Below are 18,125 nucleotides of genomic sequence, written 5' to 3'. Positions count from 1 at the left end.
ATTCTCTCTTTCTTTCTCTCTCTCGGAGGACCTGAGCCCTAGGACTATGCCTCAGGACTACCTGGCTTGATGACTCCTTGCTGTCCCCAGTTCATCTGGCTGTGCTGCTGCTCCAGTTCCAACTGTTCTGCCTGCAGCTATGGAACCCTGACCTGCTCACCGGACGTGCTACCTGTCCCAGACCTGTTGTCCCAGACCTGCTGGAACCCTGACCTATTCACCGGACGTGCTACCTGTCCCAGACCTGCTGTTTTCAACCCTCTAGAGACAGCAGGAGCGGTAGAGATACTCTCAAAGATCGGCTATGAAAAAGCCAACTGACACTTACTCTTGTGTTACTGACTTGTTGCACCCTCGACAACTACTATGATTATTATTATTTGACCATGCTGGTCATTTATGAACATTTGAACATCTTGGCCATGTGCTGTTATAATCTCCACCCGGCACAGCCAGAAGAGGACTGGCCACCCCTCATAGCCTGGTTCCTTTCTAGGTGTCGGCCTTTCTAGGGAGTTTTTCCTAACCACCGTGCTTCTACACCTGCATTGCTTGCTGTTTGGGGTTTTAGGCTGGGTTTCTGTACAGCACTTTGAGATATCAGCTGATGTAAGAAGGGCTATATAAATAAATTCTACTTTGTCCTATTGAAGCACACTGGCTGATGGAGTTTGATGATGTAGTATTTACAGCCACATCCATATATATGATTTGGTTTTACCTTCCAACATAAATCTATGTCAATTTGATACATTTATGAGGGAAAAATATAGAAATGTAGTGTTCAGAAGTTATCAAACTATATAAGCTACAGTAACTAGGCATGAGCATACTTTTGGTTCAGTAGTTATCAGTTTGGAGCACTTTGATTAAGTGATAGTTGTGTTGTTAGAAAATGACAAGAACATAATATCTAAAGGCAAGTGAATATTGCATTTTGAAAACCAGATACTTGGATTGAATATGTGTCCAAATTGAAAGAGTGTTTTGGTGAAGTTCTTTGTTGTATGTACTCAGTCAATCGAAAATAGAGTTGTGAAAATGACCCACATACTTCTGAAAATTGCACCTTAAATGTTTTTTAAAAACTTACACACACCAATGTGTGGTTCTCTTTTGTCTTTCCCCGACTTTACTCTGAAGCTTGAAATATCACTTGTGGAGCCCTATGCCCCTCTATCTTTATGCCCCACTAACCACAATATCTAACTACACACATAAACTCTCCTTTGGATGTTTGTGTTCCAGTCAACGTTAGCCCACCACTGTTCTGACTGAGGTAGAGCCTTCCCTGCAGCCTTCTTGTCTGGCGAGTTTCCCAGCGCTGAAGGGATCTCTGAGTTATACGACTTGTGAAATATGAGTAATGAATTATAGATAATACTGTGAGTTATTAGGAGGTGTAGCTAGGGACGGATTGAGGTTTCTCACCGTGTTGGAGAGCTTCTGCATGGCAGCCCAAGCCTCTGGGGTCAGCTGCTCATCCATGTCCCTCTCCCACGTCATCTGTGGCAGCCACAAAGCAAAGACATTAATCATATGTTCAAAAAACTAAACCCATATTCAATTAAAGGCAGTGTCCGGCTAGCTTGTTTCATGGGGTAACATTTACATTGTTGGCATATCGGCACTGCTGTGTGCTACAAGAGAGGTTTAATTAATGATTCAATTGATGATTGGTGAATTGACTGATTGACTTTGCATTGTTGTCAGGTTGAAGTCACATTCCATGATCTATAGAGTGACGTGAGGAAACCGGTCGCCACTGTTTTGACTGTTCAACCCGCTTCAAATCAATATGGACATCTGAACACACTTGATTAAGACAAAACAACAGTCTTTGTTGCACCACTGTGATAATGTTGTATCATCTCATCAATTAAACTTACTGCATTATGTTAAAAAGGCATTAGTCAATTGACATCGGTATATTTTTATAATTACAACAGCTTTACAATGAGTAAAAGGCAAGTGATGAGAATTAGGGAGGGATTCTGCTCCTCACCCCCCTACCCCTGCAAATCGCACAGAAATGTACACTGTTCATTTCATTGGCCACTTTCCTGAGTCCACACTCTCCCTGTTGCTGAGGCAACAGCCGCCATTTTACTTTTACCATGACCAACCAGCAGACATCAACAGATGGAATCCAGAACATCAAACTCACACAAAAAGACTCCATCTTATCTATCGCTAGCCCAACATAAGAAATACATTCAAAAGCCCTACCCCCCTTAATATCATACATGGCTGGCTGCTGCTACACTGTAACGCTCAGACTACAATCACATATTGATAGAGGATGAGGTGACTTTAAGTGCTTTGAGCACCTGGAAAAGGGCATTGTAAAGGTTAGGAAAATGTGGCATTATATGTACCATCTTAACGACTTCCTATGAGATTCCGACCATTATTATACAAATACTGAATATAAATATACAGTGCCTTCAGGAAGTATTCACACCCCTTGACTTTTTCCACATTTTGTTGAGTTACAGTCTGAATTTAAAATTGATTCAATTGAGATGTTGTGTCACTGGCCTACACACAATACCCCATAATGTCAAAGTGGCATTGTGTTTTTAGAAATATTTAGAAATGTATTAAAAATGAAAAGCTGAAATGTCTTCAGTCAATAAGTATTTAATCTCTTTGTTATGGCAAGCCTAAATACTGCAAGTTCAGGACTACAAATGTGCTTAAAAAGGTCACATAAGAAGTTGCATTTACTCACTGAAATAATAGTGTTTAACATGATTTGGAATGACTACCTCATCTCTGTACCCCACACAGAGCGGCAGGTAGCCTAGTGGTTAGAGCGTTGGACTAGTAACCAGAAGGTTGCAAGATCGAATCCCTGAGCTGACAAAGGTAAAAATGTGTCGTTCTGTCCCTGAACAAGGCAGTTCCTAGGCTGTCATTGAAAATCAGAATTTGTTCTTAACTGACTTGCCTATCTACACTGGAGTTACTTACCAAGATGACACTGAATGGTCCTGAGTGGCCTAGGTTTGAAAATATATGGCAATTCTTGAAAATGGCTGTCTAGCAACAGAGCTTGAAGAATTTTCAAAATAATAATAATAATGTGAAAATATTGTACAATCCAGGTGTCTTTCCCAGAAAGACTCACAGCTGTAATCATTGCCAAAGGTGATTCTAACTGTAAGGACAGACGCTGGGAGACGAAAAGCAAGTACAGGAATTGAACATTTCATAAACACAGACATGAAACAGAACATGGACAGGGACAATAATGCTGACACGAGGAACAAACAGATATAGAAGGGGCAATCAACAAAGTGAAGGAGTCCAGGTGAGTCCAATATTGTGCTGATGCGCGTAATGATGGGCAGCCTGGTGCCAGGGAGGTGAGGGGGAGCAGGCGTGACAGTACACCCACCCCACACCTGGGCGAACCTGACGGGCCGGCCAAGACAGGGGAGCCGGCTGAGGGGTGGGAGCCTGACGTGCCGGCTGAGGCGTGGGAGCCGGCTGAGGCGTGGGAGCCTGGCGAACCGGCTGAGGCATGACGTGGGGTGGGAGCCTGCCGAGCCAACCAAGGCACGGAAACCTCTCGAGCCAGCTAAGGTGTGGAAGCCCAAAGAGCCAGCTGAGGCACCCCTGGTTCCTTCGGCAGCGGCCCCGGACCCAATGTCACCAACCAAAAAACAAAACTCCCTGATGCTTCAATTTGTGGTGTCAGCATTCTGTAAGAACAGACGCTGGGAGACAAGAAGCAAGTACAGGGAGTGAACATTTAATAAACACGGACATGAAACAGAACACGGACAGCGTCTGGACATGGAAAAACAAAACTACAATAATGCTGACACGGGGAACAAACTGAGGAACAAACAGATATAGAAGGGGCAATCAACAAAGTGAAGGAGTCCAGGTGAGTCCAATATTGCGCTGATGCGCGTAATGATGGTGACAGGGGTGCGTAACGATGTGCAGGAAGAGCGGGAGCAGGCGTGACACTAACATGTATTGACTCAGGGGTGTGAACACTTATGTAAATTTGATATTTCTGTATTTCATTTTCAATACATTTGCAAACATTTTTAAAAACATGTTTTCACTTATTCATTATGGGGCATTGTGTGTAGATGGTGAGATTTAAAAAAATACTTAATCCATTCTGAATTCAGGCTGTAACACAACAAAATGTTGAATAAGTCAAGGGGCATGAATACTTTCTGAAGGCACTGTAAATACTGAATACTATATATGCTGAATTTAAATATATAAAATCAGATATAGATTAAAAACATACTCGTTATCACATCAAGTAGATGTCCAAGTTCTTTTTTGGGACTAGTTGTTCATATCAGAAATATTTCAGTTTTCAATGCAAAAGGTTTGTCAGTTTAAATTGAAGTTTAAATAAAGTGATCCCTCCCAAACTGGTGTGTATAATGTGACAAGAAAGAGGAGAAAACTCTCAGGTTTGGTCACACACCACAGAGTGTCAATCCCCAAAAATGTGCATAGTAAAATTATTACTGATTTGACGTGATTCAACCCCCCAACCCTTTTCATAAGTAAAAAATTACAATTCCTACACTATGTGCATGACAGACAGATTTACACTTCAAATAACTTTGTCGTTCTCACCTTGTAGTGAGAAGCTCTGCTGAACATGAATAATTAAAAACATATATCAGGTACACCCACTAATGAGAAGAAATCTCTTTCAAAACCTCAGATACTGTAGCTACAGTGCATAACAACAAATCAACAGGGAAGTACTGACCAGTGAGTTCAGTAGAAAAATATTAAAATAAACATCATTGCTGATGAAATATTCAAAAATGTTATCTTTGTTCTTTAAAATCATACCAATGCATCACTACTGATTCTCTGAAACTATCCCTTAGTGTCCAATAGAGAGAGGCCTCCCTATCACCCTTGCCCAAGGATGTACATGTAGTGGTAAATAAGTTGGGATAAAGCTGAACACTGGTCAAAATGACAGATGGTGAGTGAAGTAAACATTAATGCAAACAATAATAACGTAAAAGGTACTATTTACAAAATAAAAAGGTGAATAAACGGTATTCACTAGGGATGCACGATATATCGGTGAACATATCAGAATCGGCAGAAATTAGCTAAAAATGGCAACATCGGTATCGGCCCGATGTCTAGTTTAACGCCGATGTGAAAAACCAATGTCAAAGCTGACGTGCATATCTATATATATAATGTACATACATGACGTAATGACGCCACAGAAAACTTTGCACTACACCTGCAACACAGCATTCCTAACCTAGCCCACAATGTCTGCTGTGTGGATCGAGGAGTCAACAAGTCGAGCAGTCATTTGAAAGAGTAAGAAAATTTCAGCGAGACAACTCAAAGGCGAAATCCATTAATGCCAAGATAATGGAATTCATTGCCCTTGACAATCAACCCTTCTCTATTGTGGGTGATGTTGGCTTTCGCGACTGATCAAGCACCAGTACACACTAACGTTACCAAGTGCGCTATTGTTCAGATGTTGCCCTACCGGAGTTACATAGTAATACACACTGCTATTAGCTTCACGACATACTATGGAACGCGTTTGGGTCTTTGCGTGTCAAAAAAGACACATGTCAAATAGCACAATTTGAAATAAACGCTTAATTTGACATGTGAAATAACACAGTTCTATTAGAGAATGTTGTGTGTTCTGAATTTGCACGTGCAAGCCAAGCGCCACCACTACTATCAGTAGCACTGTCAAAGCTGTACAAAAAAGTCTGCAAACAAGCAAATACTGGCCACGAACAATGTGTTTACCATACCGCGTTGGTAATAAAGCATTATTTGTTACACCACAACTTCTGGGGTAGCTAGCTTTAGCTTGGTACCAAGCTAGCACCAATACAACCAGCCTGAAAACAATGACCAGTAGAAACTGCAGTCCTTTTCCCTATTCTTAGCAATGATTTAGGAATCCTTGTGAGTAAGAATTAGCTAGCCACAATAAGGATTAGCACACAATAGTGGAATTTGCGTTTTGCCCTCAAAATAAAAGTACCTCTTTGAAAGTGATGCAGAAGGTTCCAATTGGTGGAAACATGCCATATTAAGACTAGATAATGGTAAACAAGGTTGGAATGTGAAGCAATGTAATGGGGTATCAATCTACTCGGTGACACCCACAGAACAAAACTGCGAAGAGTTTACACAAATATTAGCGTTGTAGCTCTTATCGCGAGACTGTGACTGTGTGAAATCACCTCCCCAGTCAGCCTATTGTGTGTATTGACATTCATATTGCACTGTACAGCTTTACCTAAGGATTGAGGATCAATGAAATGGGGTAACAGTCTACTCAATACCCAAGATATTTTTTCCCAATGTCCTCCTCAGAGTTATCAGACTCCAAAACATCCAAGCAGTATTGCTTTATCTCTGGAATAGTGTTCAATACACACAGGTTGACAATAAATGTGGCTCAATTCACAGTTGTTTCAGAGTCCCGCAAAAAGAGCAACGATGCTAATGTTCTCTGGGTGTCACTGAGTAAACTGATACCCCATGTCATTGATCCACAATCCATAGGTAAAACTGTACAGTGAAATAAGTATGCCCCCAAAGCTAAAGTATAATACATCCAGTGTGATTTCAACAGATTTTTGTCAAATTAACAAATTATTGTCGTTTGTTGATTTTATATAACAACATTCCAACCTCGTTTAGCATGACCTATTCAATTATGGCATAATTCTACTATTTGTAAGCATTTGCATCACTGTCAATTACATACTTTTATTTTGAAGGCTAACCGCAAAGTCCACTATTGTTGCTAATCCTTATTGTGGCTAGCTTCACATAGATGGGTCCAACCACCATTAATCAAATAAGAAGTGTCTTATAAATTAGGGTTTAATGAACAACGAAACAGCACAACAAGTAAGTGAAAGAAATAGGTTTTGATTATGTTTTACTGGTAATGGGGACATAGGTAAATGCCAACAAAATAACTTTTTGGTCAGTGTGGTGTGTGTGTGTGTAACCTTTATTTAACTAGGCAAGTCAGTTAATAACAAATTCTTATTTTAAATGACGGCCAACCCGGACGACGCTGGGCCAATTGTGCGCCGCCCTATGGGACTCCCAACCACGGCCGGAGGTGATACAGCCTGGATTCGGTATCGGCCAAAAATATAATATCGGTGCATCACTAGTATTCACGCAACTCCCTGCCCTTTCCCTTTAAAATAGGTCCAGATGTACAAAGAGGTTAATGGAAAAAGGCATCTAAACAGCAGGTAGAATCCAAAAAAGACAAAGGCAAATGCACTCACCTCCTGGGCTTGAGCTTTCTGCTTCATCTTCTCCTGGCTCCTGGTCATGTTCATGTCCATCCCAGCAGTGGGTCCAGGACTCAGGCCCAGGGAGGGAGCCGAGCCCACTGACCCATCAGAGAGAACCGGGTCGGTGCTGGACAGGGAGTCTGTCCTTAGCAAGGAGTCCGAGGGAGACATAGAGGGAATAGGCAGCTTGATCTGAGAGATATAAAGAAGGGATGGAGAAGAGTGATGGGTGTAGGGAAAAGAGGAAAAGAGACAGAAGGACAGAAGGAGGAATGAGGGTATTTGGGGAATGGCGAGGGGAAAAGAAAGGGATAGTTGAAGTGAGGGGTATAGGGATAGAGGAAGAGAAAATGCAGAGAGAAAGAGTTAGTGGGGTAAGAGAGGAAATAACACAACTGAGTATTTACAAAGGATTCACACCCCTTGACTTTTTCCACATTTTGTTGTGTTACAGGCTGAATTTAAAATGGATTAAATTGAGATGTTGTGTCACTGGCCTACACACAATACCCCATAATGTCCAAGTGGAATTAATTAGTTTACATATTAATAAAAAAATGTAAGCTGAAATGTCTTGAGTCAATAAATATTCAATCCCTTTGTTATGGCAAGCCTAAATAAGTTCAGGAGTGAAAATGTGCTTAACAAGTCTCACAAGTCACATAATAAGTTGCATGGACACAACACATCACTGAGTACCACTCTTCATATTTTCAAGCATGGTGGTGGCTGCATCATGTTATGAGTATGTTTGTCATCGGCAAGGACTAGGAGTTTTTTGGGGTATAAAAAAAGCACAGAGGAAAACCTGGTTCAGTCTGCTTTCCAACAGACACTGGGAGACAAATTCACCTTTCAGCAGGACAAAAACCTAAAACACAAGGCCAAATATTCCCTGGAGTTGCTTACCAAGCCGACATTGAATGTTCCTGAGTGGCCTAGTTACAGTTTTGACTTAAATAGGCTTGAAAATCTATGGCAAGACTTGAAAATGGCTGTCTAGAAATGATCAACAATCAACTTGACAGAGCTTGAAAGTGCAAATATTGTACAAGCCAGGTGTGCAAAGCTCTTAAAAGACTTTCCCAGAAAGACTCACAGCTGTAATCGTTGCCAAAGATGATTCTAACATGTATGGACTCAGGGGTGTGAACACCTATGTCTGTATTCATGTCTGTATTTCATTTTCAATACATTTGCTAAGATTTCTAAAAACATGTTTTCAGTTTGTCATAATAGGGTATTGTCTGTAGATGGGTGAGAAAAAAAACATTTTATCCATTTTGAATTCAGGCTGTAACACAACAAAATGTAGAATAAGTCAGGGGTATGAATACTTTCTGAAGGCACTGTATGCTTTACGGAGTCCATACAACTCGCTATCTAAACATGATATCACTCTGCTCATGTCTCCCTTACCTTGATAGGCTTGAAAGTTTTATGGTGCTGTGGATGCTGTGCTTGTTGTTGTTGATGAAGGTGTTGTAGGTGCTGCTGCTGTTGCTGCTGTTGATGTTGTAGATTTTGCTGCGGTTGGAGGTGATGGTGTTGGTGCTGCTGTTGTTGAAAGTGCTGTTGTTGGTGGAACTGCTGTTGTTGTTGCTGATATTGGAGGTCGGGTACTTTGTTCATGTCTCGGTGCATCTCGATCATCCCTTCCTCCTTCCTGCCACGCCCCCTACCCCGCCCACGACCCCTGCGGGTCTCCCCGCCTACATTTCCCATCAGCCCCCTACAGTAGGGCGGCTCCGGGAGCGGGCGGATGCGAGGGCGCCCTCTGGGCCGAGGTGGCCCTTCACGTTTGGGTTTGGTTGGTTTCCTGCCCCTCTTCTTGGGCCCATCATGGGGTAGAAGCTGGGGAGGGGGGCCAAGGGAGGGGTAGCCGGATGGGTGGCAGAAGTCCAGGTCACCCATCAGAGGGCTGAGGGAGCCCATCCCCGAGGCCCCTCCTCCTCCGGCCTTCCTGCAGCTGGACACCAGGTCGGGGAGGAGGTCAGGGAGCCGCCGGCTGTTCAGGCGGATGTCAGCGGGAACATCAGCCTTGTCCTCGTCGCCCTCGAACTCGTACTCCTGGGCGTAGTTCTTCTTGGCCTGCGGCTGCGGGTCGCGGCGCTGCTTTAGCAGGTGGAAGGAGCTGGTCTTCAGCAGCTTCTTGGGTCGGGAGGAGCAGAAGATGGGCGACGTCAGCCCGGCCAGACCAGAACCTCCCCCCACGCCCGTACCCCCAATCATCTTGTTGGCGGAGCCGTCCCCAGGAACTCCCTCTGGACCCCCCAAGCCAAGGCTTGGGGTCTGGGACTGGATGAGGCCGAGCTGCTCTGTGTTCACAGTGGAGGGGAGCTCATGGGTTTTCAGGGAGTCCAGGTCCAGATGCATGGTGCTGTTTTCTGTTTCCGTGAGGCCGTGGCAGTACCCGTAACCATGGTCGCCATGGTGACCCATCACATCATACACACCTCCTCCATCACTGGTCTTGACTTCCTCCATGCTGTCAGGTCCCTGTCCACGTGCCTCAGACATACCTTCCTGGATCCCTTGGCCTGCCCCAGGACCCCCGCCGCAGCTTGACTTGGAGTAGTCGTCAGAGCAGAACATATCCTCCATGCCGGGGAAGAAGGAGCGATCCTCATCCTGTAAGAGGGAGTCTGGGAAACAGATGGAGGTCAGAGGCACAAACCTGTGCTGCTGCTGCTGGCCTTGGTTCTGGCCCGCTTTCCCCACGGGGCTCACAGTGTCAAACTGGTGCTCTTTGAGCTGGTCCAACTGGGATTGGCAGAGCTGGGGCTCCTGGTCCCTCTGATGGGGCGGAGGCTGCTGCTGCTGGGGCCCTGCGTTGGTCCCCAGGTGGTGGGAGTGGTGGTGGGCATGGGTGTGCGGGAGGGGGTGATGCGGGTGGGTCTGCTGTTGGTGATGGACGTGGGGGTGGTGTGGGTTGAGATGGTGTAGGTGGGAGGGTGTGGTTATGCCCAGGTCTGGCTCGGAGAGGAAGTTGTGAAGCTTGGAGGCAGTTTGTTGGGAGTGGTGATGAGACGGCAGCCTGTGCTGCTGCTGCTGTTGTTGTCTGTGTCCGTCACTACTGCCCCCATCTCCTCCCCCCACCCCACTTCTATCCGCGGCCCCTACACTGTCTCTGCTGTTGGCCCGAGACAGGGTGCGCTCCAGCATGTCCAGAGGAGAAACCGAGTTCTGGCTGGCTTGGCTCTGGCCGTAGTGGGCCTCCATAGCCTGGGACTGGAGTTGGAGCTGCAGCTGGGATTGAGACTGGGGCTGGGGATCCACCCCCGCTTGTCCCCCAGACTCTGCCTCTCCACCTGCCCCCATCATGGCCTGCTGACTCATGGAGTGCTGCTGCTGCTGAGAAGCAGCTTGCTGGGTGTCCATCTTGTTGCGGGTAGTGTGGGACAGAACAGACTGGAGCATGTGGGCAGAGGGAGGCTGCTGGGGCTGGTTTGGGGGGGAGTCCATGAGGGAAAGGGAAGACTGGGGCTGTCGGGGCTGCTGCTGCAGTTCGGGTGTCTTCCGCAGGTATGGCAGCTCGGACGGGTCGGGAGGCTTTTTGAGCTCCATGTGAGGGTGGGAGTGGGAGTGGGGGTGGGCATGTTGAGAGTGCTGGGTGTGTTGGGGATGTGAGGGGGCCTGCGAGGGATGGTGGGGGTGCTGGGAGTGAGGGTGTTGGGAGTAAGGGTCGCCCCTGCCGTATTGCACCACTGAGCCGAGGGAGTCGTGTTGCTGCGGATAGGGCACGTGAGGGTTGGGATGTGAGAGGGAGTCTGCCCCCCCTCTTCCTCCGCTGGCCCCTGCTCCAGACAGCCCTTGTTCGTTCTTGACCTGCTGCTGCTGTTTCTTCAGAGACATCTCCAGCTGGCTCTCCAGGCCACCTCCGCTGACGTTACCTGCAGTACCGGGGACCATGCTGTTGGTGGCGCTGTTGGTGCGGATGACGCTCTGGAGGTGGTAGCGCTCCTCAGAGGCCTTGTTCAGGTCGTAGGCCAGAACTTTGCCCCCATCCCTGGCCTGAGGGATGGACTGGGGCGGCTGCTGCTGGGGGTGGTGCTGGGACGAGTGGGACGCAGGGCTCTGGGCATGCAGCAAGTGCTGGATCAGGAAGTCATCGTCATCCTCCTCGTCTTGAGAGCGCTCTACTCCCAGCATGTCAGTGTCTGGCTTGGGCTTGGGGGGCGTGGGGTGGTAGGACTGAGGCTGGGGGCCTCGGGTGTCGGGGTAGCCCTGCGGAGAGGACAGGAAAGCAGGGGAGAGGACGGATGAGAGGTATTTGTTTCCCCCGGGGGACTGGGCAGGACGGGCAGGAGCAGGAGAGTGCAGCCCAGGTCGAATGATGCTGGAGGGAGAAGGGCTGGAGTCAGGGAGGTGGTATGAGCTGCCTCCTCCAGCTCCACTGCTACCACCTGATCCTGCACCCCCAACTCCTGATCCACCTCCACCAGCCCCGGACCCTGTCCCGCTGCCGGCTGACCCTCCACCCCCTCCAGACCCCAGGAGGGCAGGGGAGTGCCTTGGGCCACCATACCCCAACGAGGGACTGCCTGCTCCCCCAAGGGAGGTAGGCAGCGAGCCGTATCCTGAGTCCGTCCCGTAGACCACCTCGGCAGAGAAGGAGCGGCCTCCTGGCCCTAGTCCTCCATACCCTTTCCCAGAACTCCCAGGGCCAGAGGTCAGGTCCTGGGGGGAGCTGAAGCCCCCATAGGGCTGATGGGAGGGGAGGTGTGAGGGAGGGGGCTGGCTGGGGGAGTAGGACTGCTGCTGGGGAGGTGTCTGTCCAGGGAGGCCTGCGGTGGGCTTGACGGGGGCCACAGGGGAACCATATGCTGACAGGCAGGGTTTAGGAGGAGGCTGCTGGGCCGGGGCAGAGGAGACTGGAGGGGGAGGGGGCACCGACTGAGTTGGGGGCTGCTGTCTGGAAGGGGCCGATGAAGAGCTGGAGGAAGGGTTAGGGTTGGAGTTTGAGGAGGATGAGGAGGTGGAGGAGGCTGAGGGTGGGGTGTGGGGGGTTCGGGACGACGAGGAGCCCGAGGAGGAGTAGCCACTACTGGAGCTGGAGTTCTTAGCCCCTTTCCCTAGACCTCCACCTGACCCTGACGAGGAGGCGGCTGAGGAGGTGTACGGGGTCTGGATGATGGGGCGGTACACTTGGTCTGAACGGGGGAGGGCTTGGGGTCTGCTGAAGGGCTCTGCTCCCCCAGCGGACTGCAGGACACCCCTCCATGCCGGTGGTGGGAAATCTGCTGGTACCCCGATGCCCCACAGCTGAGGTAGTGCTGCAGGGGATGGGGGGCTGAGGAGGAGAGCTGCGACTGAGCCGGAGAGGAGCGCTGGTAGTGCTTGATCACGCTGTCCTGCCGGGGGATGGCCCTTTCCTGGGGTGGCGGGGGGGGCGGGTGATGATGAGAACACAGAGGCGTTGTACAACTGGGAGGACTGGTCCTGGAGCTGGGAGGACAGCAGGTTAAACTGTGGAGGGGGTAGGTGGCGGCCTGACGAGGAGGATGTTTGCGGCGGGCCTGTGGGGTCCTGCGACCCTCGGTAGGCGGCGCCCTGCGAGGAGAGTAAGCGGTCGAAGCCCAGGCTGGACTGGGAGGGTGTCTTGATGTGCAGCAGGGGATCGTGGGGGGACAGGAGGCCGTTGGACGTGGGGCTGAAGGTGGGGGAGTCCTGGAGGGAGAGCGAGGCGCCAGGGAAGGACCGCCCGGAAAAGGAGGCTGGGTGCTGGTAGGCCGAGAGGGAGGAGGAGGGGAAGGAGCCAGACCCGATGAAGAGCTCTGGCTGAGTGTGCATCGCTATGAGAAATGGAGATAGAGAGAAAGACAAGTAACAGAGATTTTTAGAAATGTGCTGCTGTCCTTCATAACACTTAGAAAATGATGAACACGACTCAGTTGTACTTGAGCATTACTCATGACTGGCTCCTGCACTCACTAGTCTGCCAGGAGGGTGTTCGGAACTGGGAGAGGAGAGAGGAGGCTGAGGGGGGTGGCTGCCGACCCTGGGACTCTAGTGCTGAAATCAAGTTCATGACAGATGGGTCTGGACCAGAGGGACTGGCATGGTGTAGCCCAGTATCAAACAGCCCAGATAAGCCTAAAGGACATAGACACAAAAGCATTTACTCAACCACCCACATTTTTCTGTTTAAAGTGATTCATCTAAACAAAAGTCTAATCTAAACAAAAACACTTTGATAGAGAGAAAAATGCACACGCTTCCTGACTGTGTGTATAGGATAGGACAATATTGTACTGTAATAACAGGTATACTAACATTCTATATGACAACCTTTTGGCATCATGCAGAGACCTCAATTTTACATTTGAATCAAGGTTAATATTAGCCCGGCCCCTTACCTAGACTCCGCCCAGCCCCCCATGCCCCGCCCTGTCCAGAGCCGCCAGGATGGTGATTGGTTGCATAGCCCTGCAGAGGGTGGGGTGTGCCATAAGCCTGGCGATGGAGCAGCTCTGAGTCCGGATGGGAGGACCTAGAACTCCCATACACCAGGCTGAGGAAAGAAGGGAGAAAGGGGAGAAAAATGAATCATTCATTAATGAAAAGATGCATTATTCTTCTATATCTGGGTTATCTAAATCCTGGTATCGAGTTCTGCAGTACAGCTGTTTTTCTTTGGTAGATAATTGATTGATTAATGAAGCCTAATTGATTGGCCAGAGAGTCCACTCACTTAGTGTCTCAGGTCTGAATCAGTCTCTGATTATAGGGTGAATGTATGTAATGTTGTCTCATAGTCCTTCAATCAATCAATCATGAAAACCAGAAGTGCTGCAGACTTGATACATCCAAATTGGGATACTCATGTTGTTTACCAGGGGTATTCAAATCTTACTCTACGAAGTCCAGAGTACTGCTGGTTTTATTTTCAACCTGATTGCACCGACCTGATGTCCCAGGTCTAAATCAGTCCCTGATTACTAGGGAAAAGCAGTAAAACTGACTTTGAGGTCAATTTGTAAGTCGCTCTGGATAAGAGCGTCTGCTAAATGACTTAAATGTAAATGTAAATGAATTTGAGGGTTCCGTACGAATAGTGAGGCAAGAGAAGTATTGTGCGTACAGGATATTACTGATAACCCATCATCATCAATTAGGCCTAGATACGGCTACTTTCTTGAAAGCTTACAGCATTTTCCATAACACCTCCTGTTATTAAATAACAAATAAATAGTTAATTTCCCAACCAAAATAACTGTAAACATCCAAGAAAATGGTGATGGCATGGCAAATGGAAAAATGTCTAAAGTGTCCTTCCATTAGTAGTAGTGTGAAGGAATCAGCAAATGCAAGGCTCTCTGCACCGACTTCAGATAAAATCCTGTTCTAACCACAAAGCCTCAACAACAACAATGCATTCTGGTCCTGGCTGACAGTGTCTCCCAGGCTTTGGTGATGGATTACCTTTCTAATCTACCTATACTCTCTTGTAGAGTTGTTTACTTGGGTATACTCCATACTGTATAAGGGCAATATCGCCCTTTCCAGCCCACACCATATACAATCTAAGCCAGTCTTGCACTTTACACAGGGTAACCTAACACTCAAAATAAGGTATTGTTCATCAATATCAGCCTCTGAATAGAACTGGGAGCAACATTCGAATGAAAGTCTGAATGAAAAGAAAGATTTTTAATCACCCCTACTTCCAATCACTTACTTGCACAAAGGAGAGAAACAACACCCAAACATAGAGACAGTGTCCCAAATGGCCTGGTCAAAAGTATGGCGCTATGTATGAATAGGGTGCCATTTGGGATGCAACCAGTCTCAGAGAACAGAAAATCTCAACAGAGTCAAGAAATCAAAGGTTGGGCATGGTCATGAAGTCACCACACTACAGTGCAGTGTAGTCTCTACATTTAAATTATATTCTTTCCTTCATTCATTAATGTGGAATACACTCAAAACTATTATGCATAAAGAAAGTATTATTAACTGTTAACTTTTAACGTCCTGTGGTTCTATTTTTGAACTGCCCGATAACCATGGCCTCTTTAATCAATTAGATTTGCTCGCCTCCTGCTTTCTCTCCTTTTGAAAAAGGTCAAAGGTAATTGAGGATTGGCGGAGAGGAGTGGGAAAGTGGATGAAAATGGCTTGTATGAAATGAGACTCTCCTTCTCCAATCGCGCGTCATCAGGCAAATTAAGTTTACAGGGTGGAATCCCAAATTAAATGTATAAACTGATCAAAAACGATTAAGCCAGTGCAAGACCTTTTATAGATAAAAGGATAAGTAGCATATTGTTTTTAAATGTTTGCATGCTTTTCTCCGTCGATAAAACAATAGCTGATTCAAAGGGGGTGTGATTTCAAAACTCTTCCGTGAAGGATTCAGGTAGGATACACTTCACAAGTTACGCTTCCTCGCCAAAATGAGGCCATCAAATCAAATTGTATTGGTCACATACACATGCTTAGCAGATGTTATTGCGAGTGTAGCGAAATGCTTATGGGGGGAGGACTGTCTTCTGTTTGTCTGCAAGCGAATTTACACACTCTTCGACCACTCATCGGTTTCCGGGTCACGGAGGAGAGAGGACGGAGGATGGTATTTTGCTCAAACGTGAAAACCGCTATATCACCCTTTGGTTCTCTTCAGTGTAATGTGATGTTTATTGGCCACCACTCTGTCACCAATCAACCAATCGTGTGACTGTGGCTAACCACCTTAGTTGATTAGAAATGCTGTTCCCCAGACATGCATAGACAGCTAGAAGCAGAGGCGAGTGGTTATGGCTGGACAACAAAGTGGTGAGGCAAGACCCATAGTGGTTTTATTGATAAAAGTGGTGGTGACTGTCTGAGTGTGTCGGACGCTGACGCCTCCTCCTCCGCAGCGCTAAGTTTAACCACGGCTCGGTTAGCGTACGCCCCTCTCTGACTCAGGAATAAAAGTGTGTGTGTGTGTGTGTGGGGGGGGGGGGGTTAATCTTTCTCTGAATATGACCCATCAGTGTGTTCAGTATTCTTGAATTTGACACATCCATATATTCTATTGAAATCTTCATAATATGTTAACAATAGAAATAATTATGTCTAAATGCTAAAATATCAAACTGAACCCTAATCCCTAAATGTGGATTTATATGTTTAAGAAACTGGTTCCATTGAAATGAATTGTTCTAGAACTAGACACTATATACTAGAACCAGATGCAGTCAGGTTCAGTACTTCGACTTTCCCAGAATATATGTAAATTGAGAATTCAATGTGCTAAGCAAATGAATCAATAGTATGTATTTAGTTGAGTGCTATAATCTCTTGTACTGCTCAGATGCATTTTTCAAATGAGCGCACAACCTCTCCACCTCTTCCCAATCTTTTCTCTCCCCTTCTACAGACTTCTCTTATGACTGCTCACTCACCCTCCTATCCTTATCACTCTTCTCTCTCCATCATCTCCTCCTCCTCCTTCTTCAACCGGTCATCTTCTCTCCACTCCTCCCTACATCTCCTCCCCTCTCTTCCAAATTCAACCATTCCTTCTTTCTTTTCTCCTCTCCTCCACCCTCACTACATCTCTTCTCCCACACCCTCCCCTTCTCTCCAACTCTCTGTCAGGCCGTATAACCATGATGGAGTGAGCTGCAGTCCTCAAGATTGTGAAAGAGGGGACAAATAAAGGAGGGGGAGCTATTAATCCTTCATTAAGACTGCTTTCGCAATCAACCACAGTTCATTTCACCCTGCCGTTCCGTCCGGGCGGTTGTATGATGATAATAGGCTCACTAGTTTAATACACTAGACATTTGTCTTCTACAGACATGTCTGGTACTAGTAAGAGCTGGTAAGAGCTTGGTATGGAGATTCTGAGCTAAACAAATGTATTATTGCTATGGTTAGTTGAGTGCAGCAGAGGGCATTGTTTTGGAACTCTGCTGTAGTTACAATACAATATCATTCACACTACCAATGGGCTAGACTACCAAAATGTTGTCAAGGCTACCTGCAAGCATGTACATGTATGATACCACAATAGGTGTAACCAACCAGTCTCATACAATCAATTAACTGATTAAATGACTCATACAAGTAATTAACATATTCAAATATGTATTGTACATTAAAATAAAGGTTTCTATAAATGTATTCACTTCAATCAATATGGCTGAAGAGAAAATATTTTGTAACTGCCATCCAATGTTGGTTAGGTTCATTACCCTAGAACAGTAGTAGAACAGTAAAGTAGTAGTAGTTTCTGTTCCTTTACCTTTTGCAAAAAAAGGCAGCCAGCCAATCCCACATTAGGGAGCATGAGGTCATCATAAGAACACCAGGACTACATCAATCTGCATGTGGGCTTGGAGATGCCCTTGACTCTGGGATTCAGCCATAAAAAAACAGCTGGCTAGGCTAGAACAGCTGACCATATATATATATATATATATATATAAAACACTGGTCATATATATGTATATATATGTGTATATATATGTGTATATATATATATATATATATATATATATTATTTTGGGGCCTAAATACTCCTTGCTTCATCAAAGATACAAAATTGTATGTAGCCTACTACTGTATTTTATGTATCTAAACACTGTCAGTTACCAAGGTTACATACAGTTGTCTATACTGCATAAGCAATTACTATAGATTTTAATTTGTTTGTGCAGTGCAATCATTTACATATTTGAGGAACCAATGAGTATTTAGGCCCAAAATAAAAAATATGGTAAAACTTTATAAAGACAATATAATAAGTGGCACTACCAGTGAATGACACTGTAATAGAGGGCACAATATAGGGCTTTATGACTTGCAGCAATTGAG

At 46.2% G+C, this 18,125-nt stretch overlaps 1 protein-coding gene across 1 annotated transcript in view; it reads right to left on the bottom strand.

Annotated features, from left to right (window-relative positions):
- The window catches only part of LOC106583894 (proline-rich protein 12-like), a 43,905-nt gene that overhangs the window by 23,575 nt on the left and 2,205 nt on the right, over positions 1-18,125 (bottom strand). The window contains 7 exon segments of the mRNA XM_045706133.1: positions 1,432-1,506; positions 7,308-7,508; positions 8,736-12,473; positions 12,476-12,712; positions 12,714-13,111; positions 13,251-13,412; positions 13,676-13,830. Coding sequence (XP_045562089.1) covers positions 1,432-1,506; positions 7,308-7,508; positions 8,736-12,473; positions 12,476-12,712; positions 12,714-13,111; positions 13,251-13,412; positions 13,676-13,830 — 4,966 coding nt within the window.

This window comes from Salmo salar, chromosome ssa23, assembly GCF_905237065.1.
Source record: "Salmo salar chromosome ssa23, Ssal_v3.1, whole genome shotgun sequence".
NCBI lineage: Eukaryota > Metazoa > Chordata > Actinopteri > Salmoniformes > Salmonidae > Salmo > Salmo salar.
Note: the sequence above shows the minus strand (reverse complement) of the source record. Positions and strands in the feature narration are given on the sequence as shown.